At 46.5% G+C, this 19844-nt stretch overlaps 1 protein-coding gene across 1 annotated transcript in view; it reads left to right on the top strand.

The window, feature by feature from the left end:
* The window catches only part of LOC147707026 (uncharacterized), a 686292-nt gene that overhangs the window by 16915 nt on the left and 649533 nt on the right, over window positions 1–19844 (top strand). The window contains exon 3 of the mRNA XM_086925617.1: window positions 11935–12087. Within this exon, the coding sequence (XP_086781743.1) occupies window positions 11935–12087 (153 nt within the window). The remainder of the gene's footprint in view (window positions 1–11934; window positions 12088–19844) is intronic.

Here is a 19844-nt window from a genome sequence, read left to right as displayed (position 1 = left end):
TATCCAAATGTGTTGTGCTTAAGAATCATATAAAGTTGATTCGTGTAGCCATAATACCATCTTTGGCTGTCTTGGCATCAATTTATGTAAAATTATGTATCTAGCTACGATGGTTTGCCAGTCTTATTTTTACAAGGGATTACTTTTTAGGGCGAGGTGGAAATGTTCCAATTTGAATGGAAGCCTTCCAATATTTGTACATAATAATCGCTTGGTGCAATATCCCAAAGGAGCTTAGGACCTATCCATCTGTCAGAAAGAAGCTAGTTTGCATATTTTATTTGATTGTTTTCATTTTACTAAGTTGAGGAATGTTATTATAGCACCCTGCATTTGTCGTACAGGCGTTGCTGTTGAGATACCCAGTACCTTGGCATTATAGCCCTTTTATGAACTACACAAATTTGACAGATTGTTCTAACATGTTTATTTTTAGCCACTGACGCTTTGTGGTGATGTTAGAGACCTTTGGAGATCCCACCTTCTCAATATTGTGTTGTTGCGATGCAGTTACTTCACACATTTTTACAACACTATGATCAGTTGATTATAAGTGTGATCTCGCATATTAACCAAGCAGGCAAAGAGTTTATTAATGGACCCCCTTGTGGCAAACCCTTGGGGTAGAAGATTTGCACTTTGAGAATCCTTGTAATAGCGGTTTAGTAACGGTTTTACTTTTTTTTTTTGTCGAAGTAGATTCTTCATGCCTGTGTTACGTTCAATATTTATTTATTATTATTTTTTTTAAAACCTTTATTTACAGTTGCAATAATACATTTGCGGGCCTACAACAACAGGGGCCGGCCGTCGCTAAAACGCGACAGTAACATAATATTACACTGATACACAGCTCTTCAGCCGACAACCCGGGGGTCCGGCAGCGATTCAGCATATTGTTCTTGAAAGCATATGATATTGCGCAGGATGAAATTAAGGTTTTACATTTTAAACATATATAAATAAACAATAAAAATAAAGCAAAAGAAAGCGAGGCAAAAAAGACTATATGGTGAGTGTCCTTCCCAAGAAGGGAAGAGCCGTATCAAGAGAAATATATACAAATGTCAGTAGTTGAAGCCATGGGAAGGGGGAAGGGGGGCCGGGAGCAGGCAATCACAACATCTGTAGGAATCTACACAGTACAAGGAATGTTGGGCTATGGGGACTGCGACATTTCCGGGATATCTACAAAATGAGGAGTACAGATCTCCCCACGATATAGGTTTCACTGATTCCATATTCTCCCCCACTTCTTGAGTCTGCCACGTGCGACATACACAGTTTTTTCCCTAAACATGCCCCAATCAATGTTTTCTTTCCAAGCTAAGATCGTAGGTGCTCTTTGATTACCCCCACAGTTGCGCTATGTCCCTTTTAGCCACCATATTCCCAAGGGTAGCCCATTGCGTCTGTGCCACATTATAATCATTTGGTTCCCACACATTCAGTAAACAGCGTCGGGCTTCGGGCAACAACGAGACTCCTGTAACTTCCTCCATGACAGCATGCACACGATTCCAAAATAACACCACATCCGGGCACTCCCATATGATATGGAGGAAGGTACCCATCCTACCACACCCACGCTTACACAACCCATTGACAGAATAACCCATACGCAGCAGCCGGGGACCTGTTATATAGATACAGTGTAGGATCTTCAATTGCACCAGCCGGAGACGGGCTGGAATCGCGACCTCTTTAGGAGAAGATATCGCAGCCTGCCAGTCCTCATCATCAAGCTCCAGTCCATCACCGGTCCAAGCTTCCCGAAGCTGCAGGAGCAGATCCGTCCGATCATTAATACGTTTTTTATATATTAGGGAAATAGTGCTATCCGGGACGTGTCCGTCAAGCACCCTATCTTCAAGAGGAGAAGATTCTGGGATCAAGGTTCCCGCCGGGAAAACCGAACCAAGTGCGTGTCGGATCTGTATATAACGGAAATATTCCCTATCGCTGAGCGCGTATTCCGCTTGCAGTTCCTCAAAGGTCTTGATCCTATCTTTGACCCAGAGATCCCCAACCTTACTGATGCCAATGAGGTCCCACTTCTTGAGGCCCTTAGTTGTCCACAAACTACCCAATCTATCAGCAACGTAGAGCGGGTCGCTCGAGTCAATCTGTCCGACCACCCCATAGCTGCGTTCACGCTACACCACACCCGCACCGCAACCCTGGTGGGTCCCGTTAATTTTCTGCCAGTCGATTTGGAGTATAGCGCCCTGTTGTAGTTCCCTCCCGGGAGCAGCCATTTATCCATTTCGAATGCAGGGTTTGACATAGGGCCGTACATGGCATGGTTGATTGCACTCAATTGGGATGCCCAGTAATAATGTTTGATGTCCGGTAACGCGATGCCCCCATCGTACCAGGGCAATGTCAATTTCGCTAGGGCAATGCGAGGACGCCCGCCCCATATCAGCTGCCTCTGTAGGCTCTCTATCTCGCGAAAATAGCTGGCAGGTACGAGGTCGAGCGTATTTTGGAGAGCATATAAAAATCAGGGCAGGGACATCATCTTGAATAAAGCTGCCCGCCCAACCGGGGACAACGGCAGGCCACACCAAGCCGCTAGGTCTGATTTAAGCCGAAGAAGCGGAGGAAGCAGGTTGCGTTCATACCGAACCGCGGGATCTAGCGATATGTAAATCCCCAAGTATTTAATGCCGGTTTGCGATACCTGTATCGGGCATATACGCGGCAAGGGTGGTACCTCCCCAGTGAGCGAGTAAACACTAGATTTAGCCCAGTTAATCACTAGGCCGGAGTTCTTTCAGAATGAGCTAAGTACGTCAAACAGTACCCCCAGTGACTTCCGAGGGGAAGTGAGGTATAGGAGGATATCGTCCGCATATAGTGATATGCGGTCTTCAAAGTCCGGGGCCCATCTAATGCCTTTAAGCGACGGTTCCCACCGCAGCCAAGCAGTTAGGGGTTCTAAGGCAAGCGCCAAGAGCAGTGGAGATAAAGGGCATCCCTGTCGCGTGCCCCTCCCGAGAACAATGGATTCCGAGACCCTGCCGTTAACCACCACCTGAGCCAGCGGATCCTCGTAAAGGAGTTTGACCCAACCGATGAACCCTGGGCCAAAACAGAACTTCGTGAGAGCCGGCCACAAATATGGCCATTCCACGGTGTCGAAGGCCATCGTGACATCCAAGGAGACCAAGATGGCCGGCTCATGTAATGACTCTGCTCTCGCGAGGACGCCATGAAGACGACACAGGTTCAGTGCGGTATTGCGATGAGGAATGAATCCGGACCGATCCGGGTGTATCAGGTCGCCAATCACCTTTATTAGCCGGTTTGCTAGCAGTTTTTCCAAGACCTTAGGTTCGGCATTCAAAAGTGATATCGGTCTGTAGTACGCACATAGGTCCCGGGGTTTCCCTTCTTTATGAATTACAACAATGGACGCAAGTCTCTGGTCTCAGGAAGGGACCCGACATCTTGCGACTCCAGAAACATCTCACGGAGATACGGCGCCATTTTGTCAGGACACAGCTTATACAATTCAATGGGAATACCGTTTGGGCCCGTAGCTTTTCCCGAGCGGATGGAGCGAATAGCGAGCGCTATTTCATCGTTGGAAAATCCCACCTCCATAAGCTCTCTGTCGGAATCAGACAAGCAAGGCAATGCGATATCTCTAAGCAATAAGTGCGAGTCCTCCTCCGGTCTGTCTGAGACTGGCGCATACACCGTTTGGAAATGGAGTGCGAAACCCTCCACTATCTCCACAGGATCAACAATACGCACTCCATCCGCTCTCTCAATAACAGGCACAACGCGGTTCAGTCTTTCGTTTTAGTCCAACCAGGCAATCAACTTCCCCGCTTTATCTCCCACATCATACAGTCGCCCCTGTTGCTCACGACTCATGGCCTTGGCAGCATCAGTCACCAGGGCTCTATAGTCAAACTGTTTGAGGTTTAAAGCATGCAGCTTATCCTGCGTGGCACCAGACTCCAACTCTCCCTCCAAGGCAGCGACTTCAGCCTCCCGTCGTACAACCTCCTCATTCTTGCTTTTCTTAGCACAGGCAATCAACGACAGAGTTTGACCCCGGATTACCGTATTGAAGGCTTCCCATAGTGAAATGGAGGAGGACACCGACCTCACATTTTCAGCGAAATAATGATCAATGGAGCCGACCACGCCCGCCCGGGTTTTAGGATTACGGAGATGCCAGGGATTAATCAGGGCCACTAGACCCCCGGTTCCCAGCTGAATATCAATGGAAAGCCACAGTGGGGGGTGGTCCGAAATACCCCTGGCCAAGTGTCTAACCTCTCTCACCGAGACGGTCTGCGCCGCCGGCATAAGGACATAATCAAGCCTAGCGAGGCTCCCGTGTGCACCCAAATGGAAAGTGTATTGTGCCTGTCCAGGGTGCATCAGCCTCCAACAATCAACCAGACCCAGTGTCTCCAGGAAGTTACCCAGCCAAAATTGCGATCTCGCAAGATCCCTAGGGGGGCTGCGATCCTCTCTACCACAGACAACAGAGTTGAAGTCTCCACCCACAACCAAAATCCCTTCGGGGAACCCCAACACCACTTTCCCCAAGTCAGCAAACGTCGTAGTTTGTAAACCTGGGGGAACATACACGGAGAGTATGGAAATCGTCTTCCCCTCCCATCTGCCAGTAATAGCGGCATATCGTCCCCTATCATCTAGGATAGTACCAGCTATTTCCAAGGGGAGGGAGTTCCTAACAAGGACACCAGCCCCCCTCGACTCAGTGGTGAATCCCGAGTGCGCGACTAGACGATAACCTCGCCTATTCATTGCGTGGTATGTGTTCCCTATCAAATGCGTTTCCTGTAACAACACTACATCAGGGGAAAGACGCTTCAAAAGCTGTAGCACTATCCCCCGTTTTATGCTGTCTCCCAAGCCGTTGACATTCCAACTTAGTACCCTCAGCCCCCTACCCCCCACCCCAATAATGAAGGCGGATTTCCCCCAACAGCGAAAAGGACACAAAAGTCAAAATATGCAGTGATACATTGCCTCTGAAACAATACAAAATAAAGCTAAGTTCCCCCCGCCACCCCCAAGAAAATCCCGGAACACATCCCCCCACCCTGCACCCCTGCGTTAGTCCAAAAACCCACCCCAACTTGCAGTGTGCCTGTCGCCCTAACCTAAAACTAGCCTACAAAAAGAGAGAAAAACACCCCGGCAGGAGGAAGAGTCCCGTCTTCCCTGCCGCCTCTGGGTATATACCATTATATTTACAAACACAAAAAGTCAACAAACCACTGCTGCAAAGTCCATGTAGAGCACGCGCCGGTCATCACTCACTCCTCCTGTTCCAATGGGCCACCATCTGCGCCTCCAGATTGCTCTGTGCGGTCTCGATGCGTCCGTAGAGTATCCAGCCAGTCACTAACGACATCAGGCCGATCAAAAAAGAGCGCTAGTTCATTATATTCAATGCGTAGTCGGGCAGGGAAGAGCATAGCGTATTTCAAGCCCATGTCTCTCAATCTCCGTTTCATCCCCATAAATCCCATCCTCTGCTTCTGTACAGATTGAGTGAAGTCTGGGTAAAAGCTGACAGTCACATTCTCGAATTTCGTGGGGTCATTGGCCCTCGATGCCTGCAGGATGACATCTCTATCCCTGAAATTGAAAGTTCTGGCTATTATGGGCCGTGGTGGGGCGCCTGGTTTGTATTTCTCGCCTGGAACTCTGTGGGCACGCTCCACCGCAAAAAAGTTACTGAGGCCCTTAGGGGCGAGATGATTAAGTATCAGGTCCTCCACAAGGAGATCCGTCGTCAATTCAGTGGACTTCTCCGGAACTCCGATGATACATACATTGTTGCGCCTTGCACGACTTTCGAAGTCCTCCAGCCGGCGGGCAAACAGATCATTCGAGGTTCGTAGATTACGAACCTCGGTTTGGAGATCGGACATGTCGGTTGTAAGACTGGCGGTCCTGATATCCAAAGACTTGACCCGTTTATTGGTCTTCGCCAGATCAGTCCTGATCAAGTTGACATCAATAGCCACTGTGTCAAGCTTTAAGGCCAATGTCTCGTTCTGCTGGCCCATGGATGTTTTCATGCTCGCAATGGCGCCCATCACATCTCGTAAAGTCAACTCCTCCGTCACTGGGGAGCCATCTCCAAGCTCGTCCGAGGTTTTACCAATACCACTGGGGGATCCTTTAGGGCGAGTGTAGCGATCCATGATATTGGATTGAATGGCACCCCCTCGGTGCGTGGTCTTGGTTGTCTGTTTCTCACTTTCAGGCTTGTTCGCCATGTTGAACGACGCGCCCCGAAGGGGCCTTTGGGACCTGGTGTGAATGGCTCCTCGCGAATCAAGCTGAGAAAAGTCAGAAGACGAGGCGCAGCATGCAAGCGTACAATCCAATTAGACTATGGGCCAACAAAGTCAGAGGGCAGCCGGTTTTGGTAAACAAGAACCAGAAAACGAAACCGAAAGTACGTCAAGGGCATCAGTCGACTTCCACTGGCCATTGTTGTTCAATTGCCTCCAGGGTATCTCGGGGACTCGAGTCCCGGGCTGCTCCTTGGTGTAGGCCTTCAACTATCGGAGTAGAGTGAGTCCGGTTTCCGGCATCCAAATCGATTCCTGAAAAGAGCTTTTATGTCAGCAGGGTCATGTCCGTAATAACCCGTCGTCTGTATCAGGATTTGTGACAGGATATATGCGGGAGGCGGCTAGGGTCCCGGGAGCCCTTTGCTCACGCGACCATCTTGGATGCGCGCTAAGCTCCTCCGTTACGTTCAATATTAAGTTAAATATAGAAGGATTTATAACTGTGTCGAAAGAGTATGTGCACATTTTATAACATTTATGGACATATATACAAGGACTTAACGCCACCAGAATGTCATTTATAACTGAGTTCTGGTGGCATTAAGGCCTTGGCCTTATATACAAGGCGGTGTTAAGCCACTTAATATGCCTTGTAATAAGGCCCCCTTACATGCAGCACTTAGCGTTAAAGGGGCAGGCAATATGTTTTATGGTGGGCGTTCTGTTGCAACAAAATTTGCTTTTTAACGCTGCCCCCTATTTACAAGGGTGGCATAAATAGGAGGAAGCGCCAAAAATAAGACCAGGGAAAACCTGGTCTTCACCTAGCGAAATTAGGGGAAATATTTAATTTCTCCTTGTTTTTTGCTGTTTCTATGTGCACAGCATTGTGCAGCAAGCATAGAAACAACAAATCGCCATGAATGATTGTTTATGTGCAGTAAGCTGTCCCTTCCTGAATATAAACTATCATTTAAAAAACTACGATTTGCAACTTCTATGTATGCTGCTTTAGCACACATAGAAGATACAAATCACCATCATGGATTGTTTATGTGCAGGAAGGGACACCTTGCTGTATATGAACAATCATCCTCTACAACACCAACACCCTGGCACTGTTTTGCAAGGGTGCCTACATTAGTGCTAAACAGCTAAATTAAGCGCCAGCGCCAGGGGAAGCGCAGGGGTACACTGCATTCTTGTGAATACGGTGCATCAGCATTCTTTTGTACATATGCCCCTAAAATTTCTCCTTGTTTCTCTCAAGGTTGAGACCAGGTTTTCCCTGGTCTTGTTTTTGGCGCTGACTCCTATTTACACCGCCTTTGTAAACAGGTGGCAGTGTCAAAATGCAATAGTTCAAGCTCAAGTTAAGGGATTTATATAGCGCACTACTCACCCAGAGGGTCTCAAGGCGCTTGGGGAGGGGGGGTTAATTTTTTGTTGAATAGCCAGGTTTTAAGTTCTTTTCTGAAGGAGATGTGGTTTTGAGTAAGGCGGAGGTGAGTGGGGAGTGAGTTCCAGGTCTTGGCCGCCAGGAAGGAGAAGGATCTGCCACCCATGGTGGATTTTCGGATGCGCGGGATTGCGGCGAGGGCTTGATTGGACGATCTAAGTTGGCGGGTGGGTGTGTAGAAGGACAGTCGAGTGTTGAGGCATTTGGGTCCTAGTTTGTAGAGGGCCTTGTGTGCGAGGGTGAGAAGACGGAACGTAATTCTCTTGTTGACGGGAAGCCGGTGGAGGTCTTTTAGGTGTCCGGTGATGTGATCTTGGCGAGGTATGTCCAATATGAGTCTCGCTGATGCGTTTTGGATGCGTTGGAGTTTTTTCTGTAATTTTACTGTGATTCCGGCGTATAGTGTGTTACCATAATCCAGTCGACTCATGACCAGTGCGCGGGTGACAGTCTTTCTTGTCTCGAGGGGGATCCAGCGGAAGATCTTTTTGAGAATTCGAAGCAGGAGGATGAGACTGCATTGACTTGTCTGGACATCGAGAGAGAGGAGTCAAGGATGAAGCCAAGGTTACGTGCGTGGTCTGTGGGTATGGGTGCTGAATAAGCATGGGCGAATTTTGCGAATCTCGCGTTCGCGAATTTTGCGGATTTGCGAACTCGCAATCCGCAAAATCCGCGAATTCTCGCGAATTTGCAGATTTTTTTTTGTGTTCGCACGGGTTTCTGCCAGTTCGCGAGGGTTTTGTACAATTTCGCAAAAGCGAACTTACCTGTCGGGTCGCAAGTTTTGCGAACTTGTTATTTCTACGTGTCCAGCCTGTTTGGGACACTCTTCTTCATCACTGCCACTCTCTGTCACCACTGCCACTCTCTGACTACTCATGCCACCCTCTGGCCCACCCATGCCACCCTCTGTTTCATCACAGCACCCTCTGGTTGTCCAGTGTACATTATTGTGGGAAAGCAAAGCACACCTTCCCTGCCTCAAGTGACCTGAATTAATTTGGGGCTGATTAATGTGTCACAGAATATTTTTTTAGCTGGCACCTGCTTCCTTAGTGCTTCCTGATTAGTGATCTTTTGCACTTGCTAAGTGATTTCATTGTTGCAAAATTAGTTACAACACCTGCCCTGCCCCAACTGACAATAATGAATTAGGGGCTGATTAATGTGTCACTGGATTTGAACTTCCAGCCTGGCTCCTGCTTGTCTCGCTGTAATTCAGGACCTTTGTGGCATATGTGTAACTATTCTGAGGGTCAGAGCAGGGTCACATAATAGTTGCAAGTAGGCAACTGAACTCTGGAGGGGCCCCTCGGGAAGCACTACAGGAAATGGCTACTAATGATGAGCTTGAACTTTTGAACCTGGTAAGTAGTTTCAGTTTTGCTAAGATCGTATTTCTGCAATTTAGCTCTTATTCGCGGGGCGCGAAGTTGAACTGGGAAGCCGCGAACTCACGCGAACAGTGCGAGCAAGCCATAAAATCCGCTGCTCGCGGATTTGCGGATTTTGCGGGAAATTCGCGAATCGCGAATTTACGGAAAATCCGCAAAATCCGCGAGCGGAACGGATTTTCCGCCCATACTTAGTGCTGAGCCCAGGGCCGATGGCCACCAAGAGTCGTCCCAGGCAGAGGGTGAAGATCCTAGGATGAGCACCTCCGTTTTGTCTGAGTTGAGTTTTAGGCGGCTATGTTTCATCCATTCGGCTACTTCTTTCATGCCTTCATGAAGATTGGTTTTGGCGGTGTTAGGGTCTTTGGTAAGGGAAAGGATTAGCTGGGTGTCGTCGGCATAAGAGATGATGTTAAGGTTGTGTTGGCGCGCGATGGATGCGAGTGGGCTCATGTAAACGTTGAAGAGGGTGGGACTGAGTGATGATCTTTGTGGTACGCCGCAGATGACTTCAGTGGCCTCTGAGTTGAATGGGGGAAGTCAGACTCTTTGAGTTCTCCCGGTGAGGAATGAGATGATCCAGCCCAAGGCTTTTCCTTGTATGCCGATGTTGCTGAGGCGTTGTATAAGGGTGCTGTGGCAGACTGTGTCGAAAGCGGCGGAGAGGTCGAGTAGAATGAGGGCCGCTGTTTCTCCTTTATCCAGTAGTGTTCGGATGTCGTCTGTCGCTGCAATGAGGGCCGTTTTGGTGCTGTGTTTGGCTCGAAATCCGGACTGAGAGGGATCGAGGGAGTTGTTGGATTCAAGGAAGGCGGCGAGCTGGCTGTTGACGGCTTTCTCAATGACTTTGGCGGGGAAAGGGAGGAGGGATATGGGTCGATAGTTTTTAAGTTCAGAGGGGTCTGCTGTGGGTTTCTTCAAGAGGGCGCTGAGTTTGGCGTGTTTCCAGATTTCTGGGAAGGTGGCAGAGTTGAACGAGCAGTTGATGACATCACGGAGATGGGGTGCGATGATGGAGTCAGCTTTGTTGAAGATGTGGTGGGGGCAGGGGTCGGTTGGCGAGCCAGAGTGGATTGAGTTCATTAGGCTGATAGTGTCTTCAGTGGTGATTGGGTTCCAGGCGCTGAGGTTGTTAGTTGGCGGTGTAGGATCTGAGTGGGGTGGGGAGGTTTGTTCGCAGGGAGTGTTATCGAAGCTGTTGTGAATGTCGGCAATTTTGTTGTAGAAGAAGGAGGATAACGCATCGCAGAGGTCTTGGGAGGGAGTGATATCGTTGGATGCTGCGGTGGGGTTGGTGAATTCTTTGACGATGTTGAAAAGTTCCTTGCTGTTGTGGGCGTTGTTGTCGAGACGATCCTTTAATGCTGATTTCTTGGTGGATCGAATCAGTTGGTGGTGTTTGCGGGTGGCTGCCTTGAGGGTGGCCATGTTGTCGGTGGTTGGGTTTTTTCTCCATGTTTTCTCTAGGGTGCGGCATAGCTTCTTTGATTTTTTAAGGTCATCATTGAACCAGGGAGCCTTTTTGCTGCCTGATTTGATCTGGTGCTTTTTCAGGGGTGCTAATTCGTCAGCGCTGTGGGTGATCCATTGCTTGAGTTTGGTGGCCACTTGGTTTGGGTCCAATGGGAGGGTGGGAGGGTTTTGGTTCAGTGATGTGAGGAGTTGGTCGGAGGTGATTTTGTTCCAGTTTCTCCGAGGAATAGGTTGTGAGCGGTTGTGGGTCAAGGTGGTTTTGTAGCTGAAGTGAACACAGCTGTGGTCCGTCCAATGGAGACCTGTGGTGCGATCGAAGGAAATGTGCTTGCTGGAGGTGAAGATAGGGTCGAGCGTGTGTCTGGCTACATGGGTGGGGGTGTCAACAAGTTGTTTGAGTCAGAGATTGGCCAGGTTGTCCAGAAGGGAGGTGGTGTTACTGTCGTGTTTGTTTTCAAGGTGGAAGTTGAGGTCTCCTAATAGAATGTAGTTCTCGGAGGCGAGGGCATGTGAGCTGATGAAGTCAGTGATGTCATCGCTGAATTGAGGGCGGGTTCCTGGAGGCCTGTAGATGAGGGTGCCTCTAAATGTGGTCCTAGGGTCGGTGTGGATCTGGAAGTGGAGATGTTCGGCGGTTGCAAGATTATCGTCGGAGCTGATCGTGATTTTGATGGTGTTGTGGGGGCCCACCACAACACCCATTGCCACCCGTTTCACACTAAGTGCTGCTTGAAAGGGGGCCTTATTTACGAGGTGGCGTTAAGGTACTTAATGTGGCTTAACGCCGCCTTGTAAATAAGAGAAAGGACTTAACTCCACTAGAACGTCACTAAAAGTGACGTTCTGGTGGCGTTAAGTCCCTGTAGATATGTATCAATTAGGAGAGTATTTGTATGGCTTACTAAAAACGACTCTTAACTAATAATAAACTAAGTGAGTGTGTGATTCCTACACCCGTATTTACACAACTACTCAAAACTCAGAACTGCTGACAATCTGCTCTGGGGGTGGATTTTCCTGGATGTAAATATATATGCGTGCCAGTCTTCTGGTCAGGATCTCTGTACTTCCGCCTGCAGACTTTTTTTTAAAGACCTGAATTTAATTTTAGTGAGCAAAGACATTTGTGAAAGGGGTGCTTGGAGAGTAAGTTGGTGTGAGTCTGATGTGATCTCGGGCGTTGCTGACTGTCAGGAGGTTATGAGATGCACTGCACACCCAGGGGCCACAGAAAGGCTGAGCATCATCTACCGTGGAATATCTGATCTCATCATGTCAGTGTGTGTTCTTTCATTTACAGCTACGCCGCAAGATTATGTCGCCGATATGGAGATTAGGTTTCGGAATTCATCGTTCCTAGAACCTCTCAAAATGTTTCTGAAAAAGCTAAATGATGCCAATGCATTCCCCGCCTCAGATGTGATTAATATAACGGGCATCACGGTTACGACAGGTAAGTGTCTATGAATTATACAAATATGGGTTGTCACTTTTTTAATCAGACTACTATTTTGCATAACTTGTGGAACACAGACTGCAGATAGCAAACTGCCAAATTGAAATGGAAATTAAATACATGTGGATATTTTAAAATTGCGTTTTGGAGCTTTTAAACGCGTTAATCGTGTCTTCCCTTTTGTATGGTATTTTTAAAAAATGTTTGTAGGATATTAAAATGTGCTTTGCGTGGTGGAATAACAAATGAACATGTTTCCATTAAATAACTCATAATTAAAATTGTTTGGCTGCTTTTATGAAAAGCTGTGAAATATGTCAGCAGGCATAAGACATTGTTCAAAAACCCTGTGAACGTAAAGTAATGTAGATCTTCACTGAATGTCACATTACATTTACAATAATTGTTTTTTAAGCAGGTCTCTGGGGTTATAGAGACTCTCATAAGTAAATATCGGAATTTGCTCACAACGGGGGTTGAAGAGGGAGGTTTTATGACTTCAATTGATTTCATAGTGTCCTTCTCCTTAAAGATCAGAATATTGTTAAATTTCATATTGTCCTACAGGAATATCGTAGCCAAAATGTCAACTCTCATATCATGAAGTATATACAAAGGTTAGTATAGACTTCTATTCTTAAGTCCTCAACAACGTATATTGAACGTTGATATGTATATTGTCAAAGGAGCTAAGTTTAGAAAATCTATATATAGAGTGACTCTGACAATATTTTTCCAGTCGATATTCTTGTGGCAGTATATCTGCAAGACAATATTAAATCCACTACAGTCTAGTACTGTATCTGGAGAGAGCCTGATAAATGACAATGCCTATTCTTCTAATAAGGTCTTCCAAGGCTCCGTCTAGATACCTGTAGGAGGCTGGCTTAGTATATCGTGCACATTTATTTAAGTGAAGCACCCTGGACTAATCCCCACAACTCTTATGGTGATTTTCGTGGTCTTAGACCACCATAGAAAGCGCTCTAAATGGGAGCTGTGGAGATCAGCCTTCAGGGTTATCCAGAAGGAGTGCTAAGCAGCGTTTTATTTGACCAGATCTAATCATGTAGTGTAGGTTAAACGCAAAAGAACCACGTTTTGTGTATATCTGAATATGTCAATTTATTACACTGCACTCACTAACACATTTGAACATCTCCTACCCGAAGATATAAACACTAATACACAAAAATACTTAAATTGTAAATAGGTAAGTATGCACAATACACAGTGCTCTCCAGGGGGAGACCAAACCATATACTAAAAAAAAGCGGAATGTGAACTGTAACCGAAGTTGGGACTTGGACCAGGAGACAATAGAAGTCAACGGGAAAGTCACGGTTGCAGTTTTGAAGAAGAAGGACACTTCCCAGTGGACCCTGAAGAAACCCTGTGGAAGACAGAAGGAGGGAGAATCATCCCACCTGTGGCTACCCCAGGAGCCAGGATACCTACACCAGGAAAGCCGGTTGCATAGGTGCAAAGTGACTTCAGAAACCGCCTTAGACCACAGTGGAGGACTTCAGGAAAGATGCTGCTGGCGAAGCCTGTGCAAGAGACCGGTTGAATTCAAGGGTGGATTCTTGAAGTGAAGAACCTGCAAGCAGAGGGTACAGAATTCATGCACTCAGAAATTACCAGGAGGTACGGAAGAGCAATGCCCACCGATGTTGGAAGATGTAGGAGGAATGACAGTGACATTGTTACTACAGCTGTGAGGACCAGGCAATGCTAAGGAAGACCAGGAGCTGCACATGATTTGTCCAATGTTGGAAGTGGAGAACCAGGGGAGTCGGTGTTCAGCGGGAGAACCAACAAGCCTTGGCAGCTGCAACAGGCGTGGAAGGAGAAGAAGGAGCAGCGCTGGGACCAGCAAGGTCCAGGGGACTCACCACAATCAGAGGAGTTAGAGCAGGCCTCAAGCAAGCAAGGGAGCCCACTGAAGCAAAAGAAGACCCTTGAGAGGACCCACAGGCCCAGGGTGTAGGAGTAGCAAGAGGACTTCGAGCAGCTCACCAAAAATGAAGGCCCACGGTGTAGGGAATATGGTTAGGATGCTGATCTTTGCAGGAAAAGATGCTGGAGGCTGGAGCTTCCTGTAGCCAAAGATCTCTGGAGTGCAGAGCCTACAAGCCTTGGCAGCGGCAAGTCAATGCGATGCACTGGGGTTCAGTCCCCACAGTTCCAACGAGGGATACTGGCCTCAAAATTGCAGAGAGGACAGGTCAGTCCTTGAGGGAGTTGCCGAACCACCACCTGTGTTGCTGAGCCTTTCGAAGTCCATGAGACGTCAGGAGCACCGGACCAGTCAGGTTTTTCTCGGTGCCTGCAGATGCAGGGGAGTGACTACTTTACTCCAAGGGAGATTACTTTGGGTGTCCTTGATGCCCACAGTCCATTGAAGATCCTGGAAAAAGCACAGACAATGAAGAAGATTTGCAGAACAGCAAGACCAGGAGCAGCAAGAGTCTTCCGTGATGCAGTCTTGGTGCCAGACTAAGTCCAGCGAAGACCAAGTGTCCATACTGTCAAAGAGTGATGTGGTTTCAGGCTTGAGTCTTGCCCCACGACACATCTGAGGACCCACCCACAGGTAAGCCCTTAAATACCGTAGGAAAGGGGTTAGGATGCCTCAGGGGTCCCTCTCAGGGGAAGGGCTGGACAGAGGGGAGGATATTCCCATGTCCTTTGCCCAGTTTTGGCGCCATAGCAGGAGCCAAGGCCTCCTGGAACTGGCTCAAGCTGGAGTATGCAAGGATGGCATCAAATATGCCCTTCAAAGCAGTCTGTTGGCACTGGCCAGCGCCCCCACCCTGGCCCAAAACACTAAGTCCTGTCTGGGAGGTGTGCACAACTCCCTGTGACAGGAACCTATTGTTCTACATTCCCCTGTTCAAGCTCAGCTCAAGCAGGATAGCAGAATCATGTCTGTGGTCGGCAGCAGAACTAGTTTGCTAGCAGACCCTGAAAGCCATTTCGGAATTTGGAAGACACTATGCTCAGGGGCCATTTTGACAGATCTTGCTGTAAAAAGAGTTGAGAAGCTGAAGATAAATGCTGAAAATCATAATTGCTTAAGTTGCTAAACACCCCATGCTTCAAACCTCTGTGATTTCGATATTTATTGTTCTACTTCCTTCTAGTACAATTCCCGGGACTCCTGTCCCTGTCCCTTCCTAATGGAAGACCATGCTTCCGGCCGCTTTTCACTTCCTGGAGCTATACCTTGCTCCACTCTGACCGCTCCAATTTCTGAATATACCTCTGTGCAAGTGGCACTTCTTCCATCATCATGTGTTGACTTCCCTTCAGATCCATAACGTATTCTTCTACGGCGTTGAAGGTTTTCATTTGTTCCTTTTCTAATAGGCAGCTGGTGGAATTTGAAAATGGATTTGAAAATGGTGAGGCGTAAGAGCAATAATGAATTATTGCGAGCAAGTGAAGCGAACCGGTCATTTAGGAGACGGGTTCGGGAGTGATGTGCCTTTGGTTAACTAAGAGACAAGACAGTAGGCATCTGAACCCTGTATGTGGCCCAGATTCAAATAGAGAAACATTATAGTCTTGTAAATAAAACAAAATATGTTTCTGTACAGCTTGCATTCTAAATTAAGTATCTGAAGCTGCCATAGTGAAGAAAAATTCAGATCAATAAAATAAACGTTCTGCCTAAGATCACACACTTTGGAGTGGGGTAGCCACAATTCATACAAATCAGCCACTAAATTGAACTCTTCTGTTGGCCCCTCATTGTTACCTTAAATGTTAATGTTTTCTCCTCTGTACATGATACTGGTGAACCAAAAATAAATATCCTAGCTGGCTGCTTTTGGCTTCTTCCAACTTACTTTTTTCCCCAAAAAAATTGGCGTACAAGTTCGCTTTTTACTGCTTTGTTCTGTTATAGGAACATTTATTGCTTTACCTTTAACATGCGTTATTTAAAATGTCAAAACAAAAGCGTTTTTCACTCTCCTCTACCAATAGCTCCCATTATCTATGCAAAAGGCCTGTACAAGACTGCAAAGATTCACTCTTGCATGCTTGCATTGCACTCTGACACGCACGTATATAAAGACAATGGGCCTTATTTATGAAGGCCTTGCGCCACCGGTGCGTGTCTTTTTCCCATTTTAAAAGTCACGTAACAGTGGCGCAAGTCCTTCATAAATAAGGCCCAATGTGTCTTTAAATATATTTTAAATACGTGCGTGTCAGGGTGCAATGCAAGCATGCAAGGGTGAATCATCAGTTGTGTACAGTCCTCTTGAATTACGACTGCTAAGATTCACCCTTGCATACTTGCATTGCACTCTGCCACGCACATATTTAAAGACAATGTATCTGTGGAGAGTTGTACTGGAAATAAAAGCAGATAGGAGCTCCAAAGAGAGATGTACGAGGCCGTGGGGGGAATTAGGAGCAATGGCAATCCCTGAAATCAAATCAGATGAGGTCGGGCGGAGACTCAGGCCTCTAAGGCAGCTTGACAGAGGAGGCAAAGAATAACTGTACTCACGCTTTCGGCTGACAGGTGCAATGGCGTTGTTCCGAGAGATGTCCCTCACTTGCAGCTGGTGAAGGAAGAAGGAACATAAGTCACCAAATGCTTCCAGCATCAATGCAGGTGAGTCAGAAGTCGATGAACCGGCCTGAGTGAGAAGACAGGGGACTGCAGAGGCTGAAGGGTGACCAGGTGGCAAAAGACTTCAGCAACGGTTAAGAATTTAGGCACAAGTGAAATAGTTTTCCCCACCATAATCTCGCCTCCTATTCTCATAGGCTGACAGTATCTAGGGTAAGGCAGTCAGAAGAGGAGGCGAGATCCTGGAAGGACATTAAACTATGTAGCAGAGCCGGAAAAACTGATTTCTCAACTGAAGCCCTAGAAATACTGCTGCTTTTAGGCAGCTCCTGACTGCCTTCACCTGTGCCTCACAAACACACATTGCGCATGCGGGATTTGGATGATATTGAAGTCATTCACCTCACATGTGCAGTGTGTGTTTGTATGCTGCTGTGGTGCACTGCTACTTACAGGCTGGTCAGTTTGACTGCCTCAGACCGTCATCCACTCTCCTTCTTCTCCTTCCTCCATGACTAGCGGAGCTCCACCCCCAACACCCTCCTGCAGGAACTGCTGCTGCATAACGGTCTATGGTTGGTATGAGAACTGTATGACTAAATCATGTCCTTTCACGTTTCATCTCGGGCTTATCCCATCAACACTGTTATCGACCTTCAATACAAGCCGTCTTTTCTTGTGGTCCATAACCTTAGATTTCCCTATCTTCCACTATGTATAGATCATTTGGTATTGATAATTGTGGAGCAAAGGGCAGTTAGTCTGATGACATATGTTTTTCAGCCAGATACACACTGGATTTCCAACAAGAAGTCACTATAGCAACACAGACAAATAAACTACAAGCCAGCTCAAGTTTGAGACACGTTTTGCTGTACATCCTCTTTGAGAGGTTTTGTGGTAGGCGATCACTAGAGCAGGACGTACAAGCCACTCCATCCCATCTATCAGCATGGCACATAGATTAACTATTGCAACAGAAGGGAGAAAGGCATGGCTTAGCAAAAGAAGCCATCTAAGCACAAGAGATGGCTTTGATTCCAGGAGATACAGTTTGGCATTTCCCAGTAGTTTTTGTGGCATGTGATTTTCCAGGTATCAGGACATAGTGAATGAGCAGGATCCAAGCACTACATTTTGCGTTAATGCAGCATTAAATACATCTTGAATGCTCCCATGTTATCTAGATCATTGTTCCAGACATTCATATAACTCCTTGAGCTTTATGACGTCCCATTAAAAACCTTGCTTCCAGTCACGTTCTGATGAGAAAACAATGATTGTGTTGGCACCTGCCCCATTATTGTTGTATGGCGTTTTAGGTTCCGATTGAATTTTCCTGATTAATGCTCCTATATAGGTACAATTCATGTTGCCCTTATGTAGGCATAGAATTCAAGCCCTTATTTGGGCATAACCCATGCTACTCAAATACAGGCATGGCTACTTCCACTCGTTCACCAAACGTCACAACGATTTCTTATAAAACCAGACTCTTAAGCAGAAGGGACTTCCTCCAATCTGGATATTGATTTCTCCAAGACCTCTTTTATTATGCATAAACAGCTATTCCTTAGGGGTTCATCCATGACGTTCATATACCCGACTGTACGTCAAAGCTGGCATTCCTAAACACCTTCAAGGTATAAATATACCTTGAAGGGACGCTCACGGGCAGCCATGCGCTCTACAAATCTGTAATAATAATAACTTGCTATGGCAAAGCACAGTGTGGTTCGGTGCAGTTCGACGAACAACTTGCCCGAAGCAGCTCGCTACAGCAAGTGCAAAAGGAAGCCGACGCTCCAGCTGACACACTGAGAAGTAGCTGTCCTCCTCTGCGGAGAAATCCAGCTCCAGTGTTTCTGACTCCCCTTGCGGGGTGTTGGGAAATCGAGTCTGAGACAGACATACCAAACCTCCTTCATTCTAAGGTATGGAGCTGATTAGAACCTAGGGAAACCTTTGGCAATTCTTGGCAGAACTAAACTTTTGCTAAAGACCATACTAACTTCTTCCGTCGTATTAGACCTAGGTTAGGTATATTGGGGTAGGCGTATTTTAGAAGGACCAGTTGAGTATTCTAGCCTATGTTATTTATGTATGTATTTTTATATGGCTTAGAAACCATACAATGCTATTACAGTATTAGTTTATAATACTTATCTCGCTGTACACATTATACTTTGCATTCTGTCTAACGATTGTAGCAGTTCATATGTCTTGTATGAGAAATAAGGCTGTTCAATAAACCCCTTTTATTGAAATGCCTGTCTCTCTATTTTGCCTGCAAACTCTGTAGAAACGAAGCATTCACGATTGACTGAGTAAAATAGTTATCTATTGTTTCCACAACTCTGAAGATATCTGTTCCAGTCCTAGGGAAACAAAGTTGTCATGTTTATGTGGTTGTCAGAAATAATCTCTTCTTGTGTATCTGAGAAAGTTTCTAGTGCCCTCTGAGCTAGCTAGCACTCACTATTAAGTCTAGTATATTCGATAGAGACCTACTGACCTACGTCCTATGTCATATCTATATGATATATTATTCCAATGCGCAGAGCCTATTGGGAATATAGGAACTACACTGCATTATAACTCACATCCAGATGTGAGTTTTCCAGATTACAAAATCCCCCATCCACAAAAGAGTCAGGCCTTGATGCTGAAATCCAGCTTCACACCAATCCCTTCCTCCTTCTGCTGCACTACTGTTGGAAAGTGGTTTATTAGGAGTGATAGGTAGTGACTAACCACTAGTAATAAGGCCACAAACACAATAAAGGGTTCAGTTAGGGTCTCAATAAATTAAATTCTTGCTCAATCCCTGGTAGCTGGCAGTGAGCAGACTGGCTAAATTTAGAAGACAGGTGTGCAAATCATTTTAAAAACACTGATCCATTAAATAAGTAAGACGCAACACTCAACAAAAATACAACACCAGTTTACAAAAATGGGAACTATTTTATATTTTAAATGACATCAAAATGATAAAAATCCAATGTAAGGAACCTGAGATAATAATTTTTAAAGAATAAACGCTTTCTAGTGCTTGAAAGCCAGTAGTGCAAATTTGGGACTTCTGGTCACGCTTGACCGGGACAAAGTCAAACTTTGAGGCCAACCATGGAGGCCGTGGTCAAAATTGAACTTTCGCACTTAG

Source organism: Lissotriton vulgaris, chromosome 6 (genome assembly GCF_964263255.1).
Source record: "Lissotriton vulgaris chromosome 6, aLisVul1.2, whole genome shotgun sequence".
Lineage (NCBI taxonomy): Eukaryota > Metazoa > Chordata > Amphibia > Caudata > Salamandridae > Lissotriton > Lissotriton vulgaris.
The sequence above is the reverse complement of the archived record's forward strand: the minus strand, read 5'-3'. Positions and strand labels throughout refer to the sequence as shown.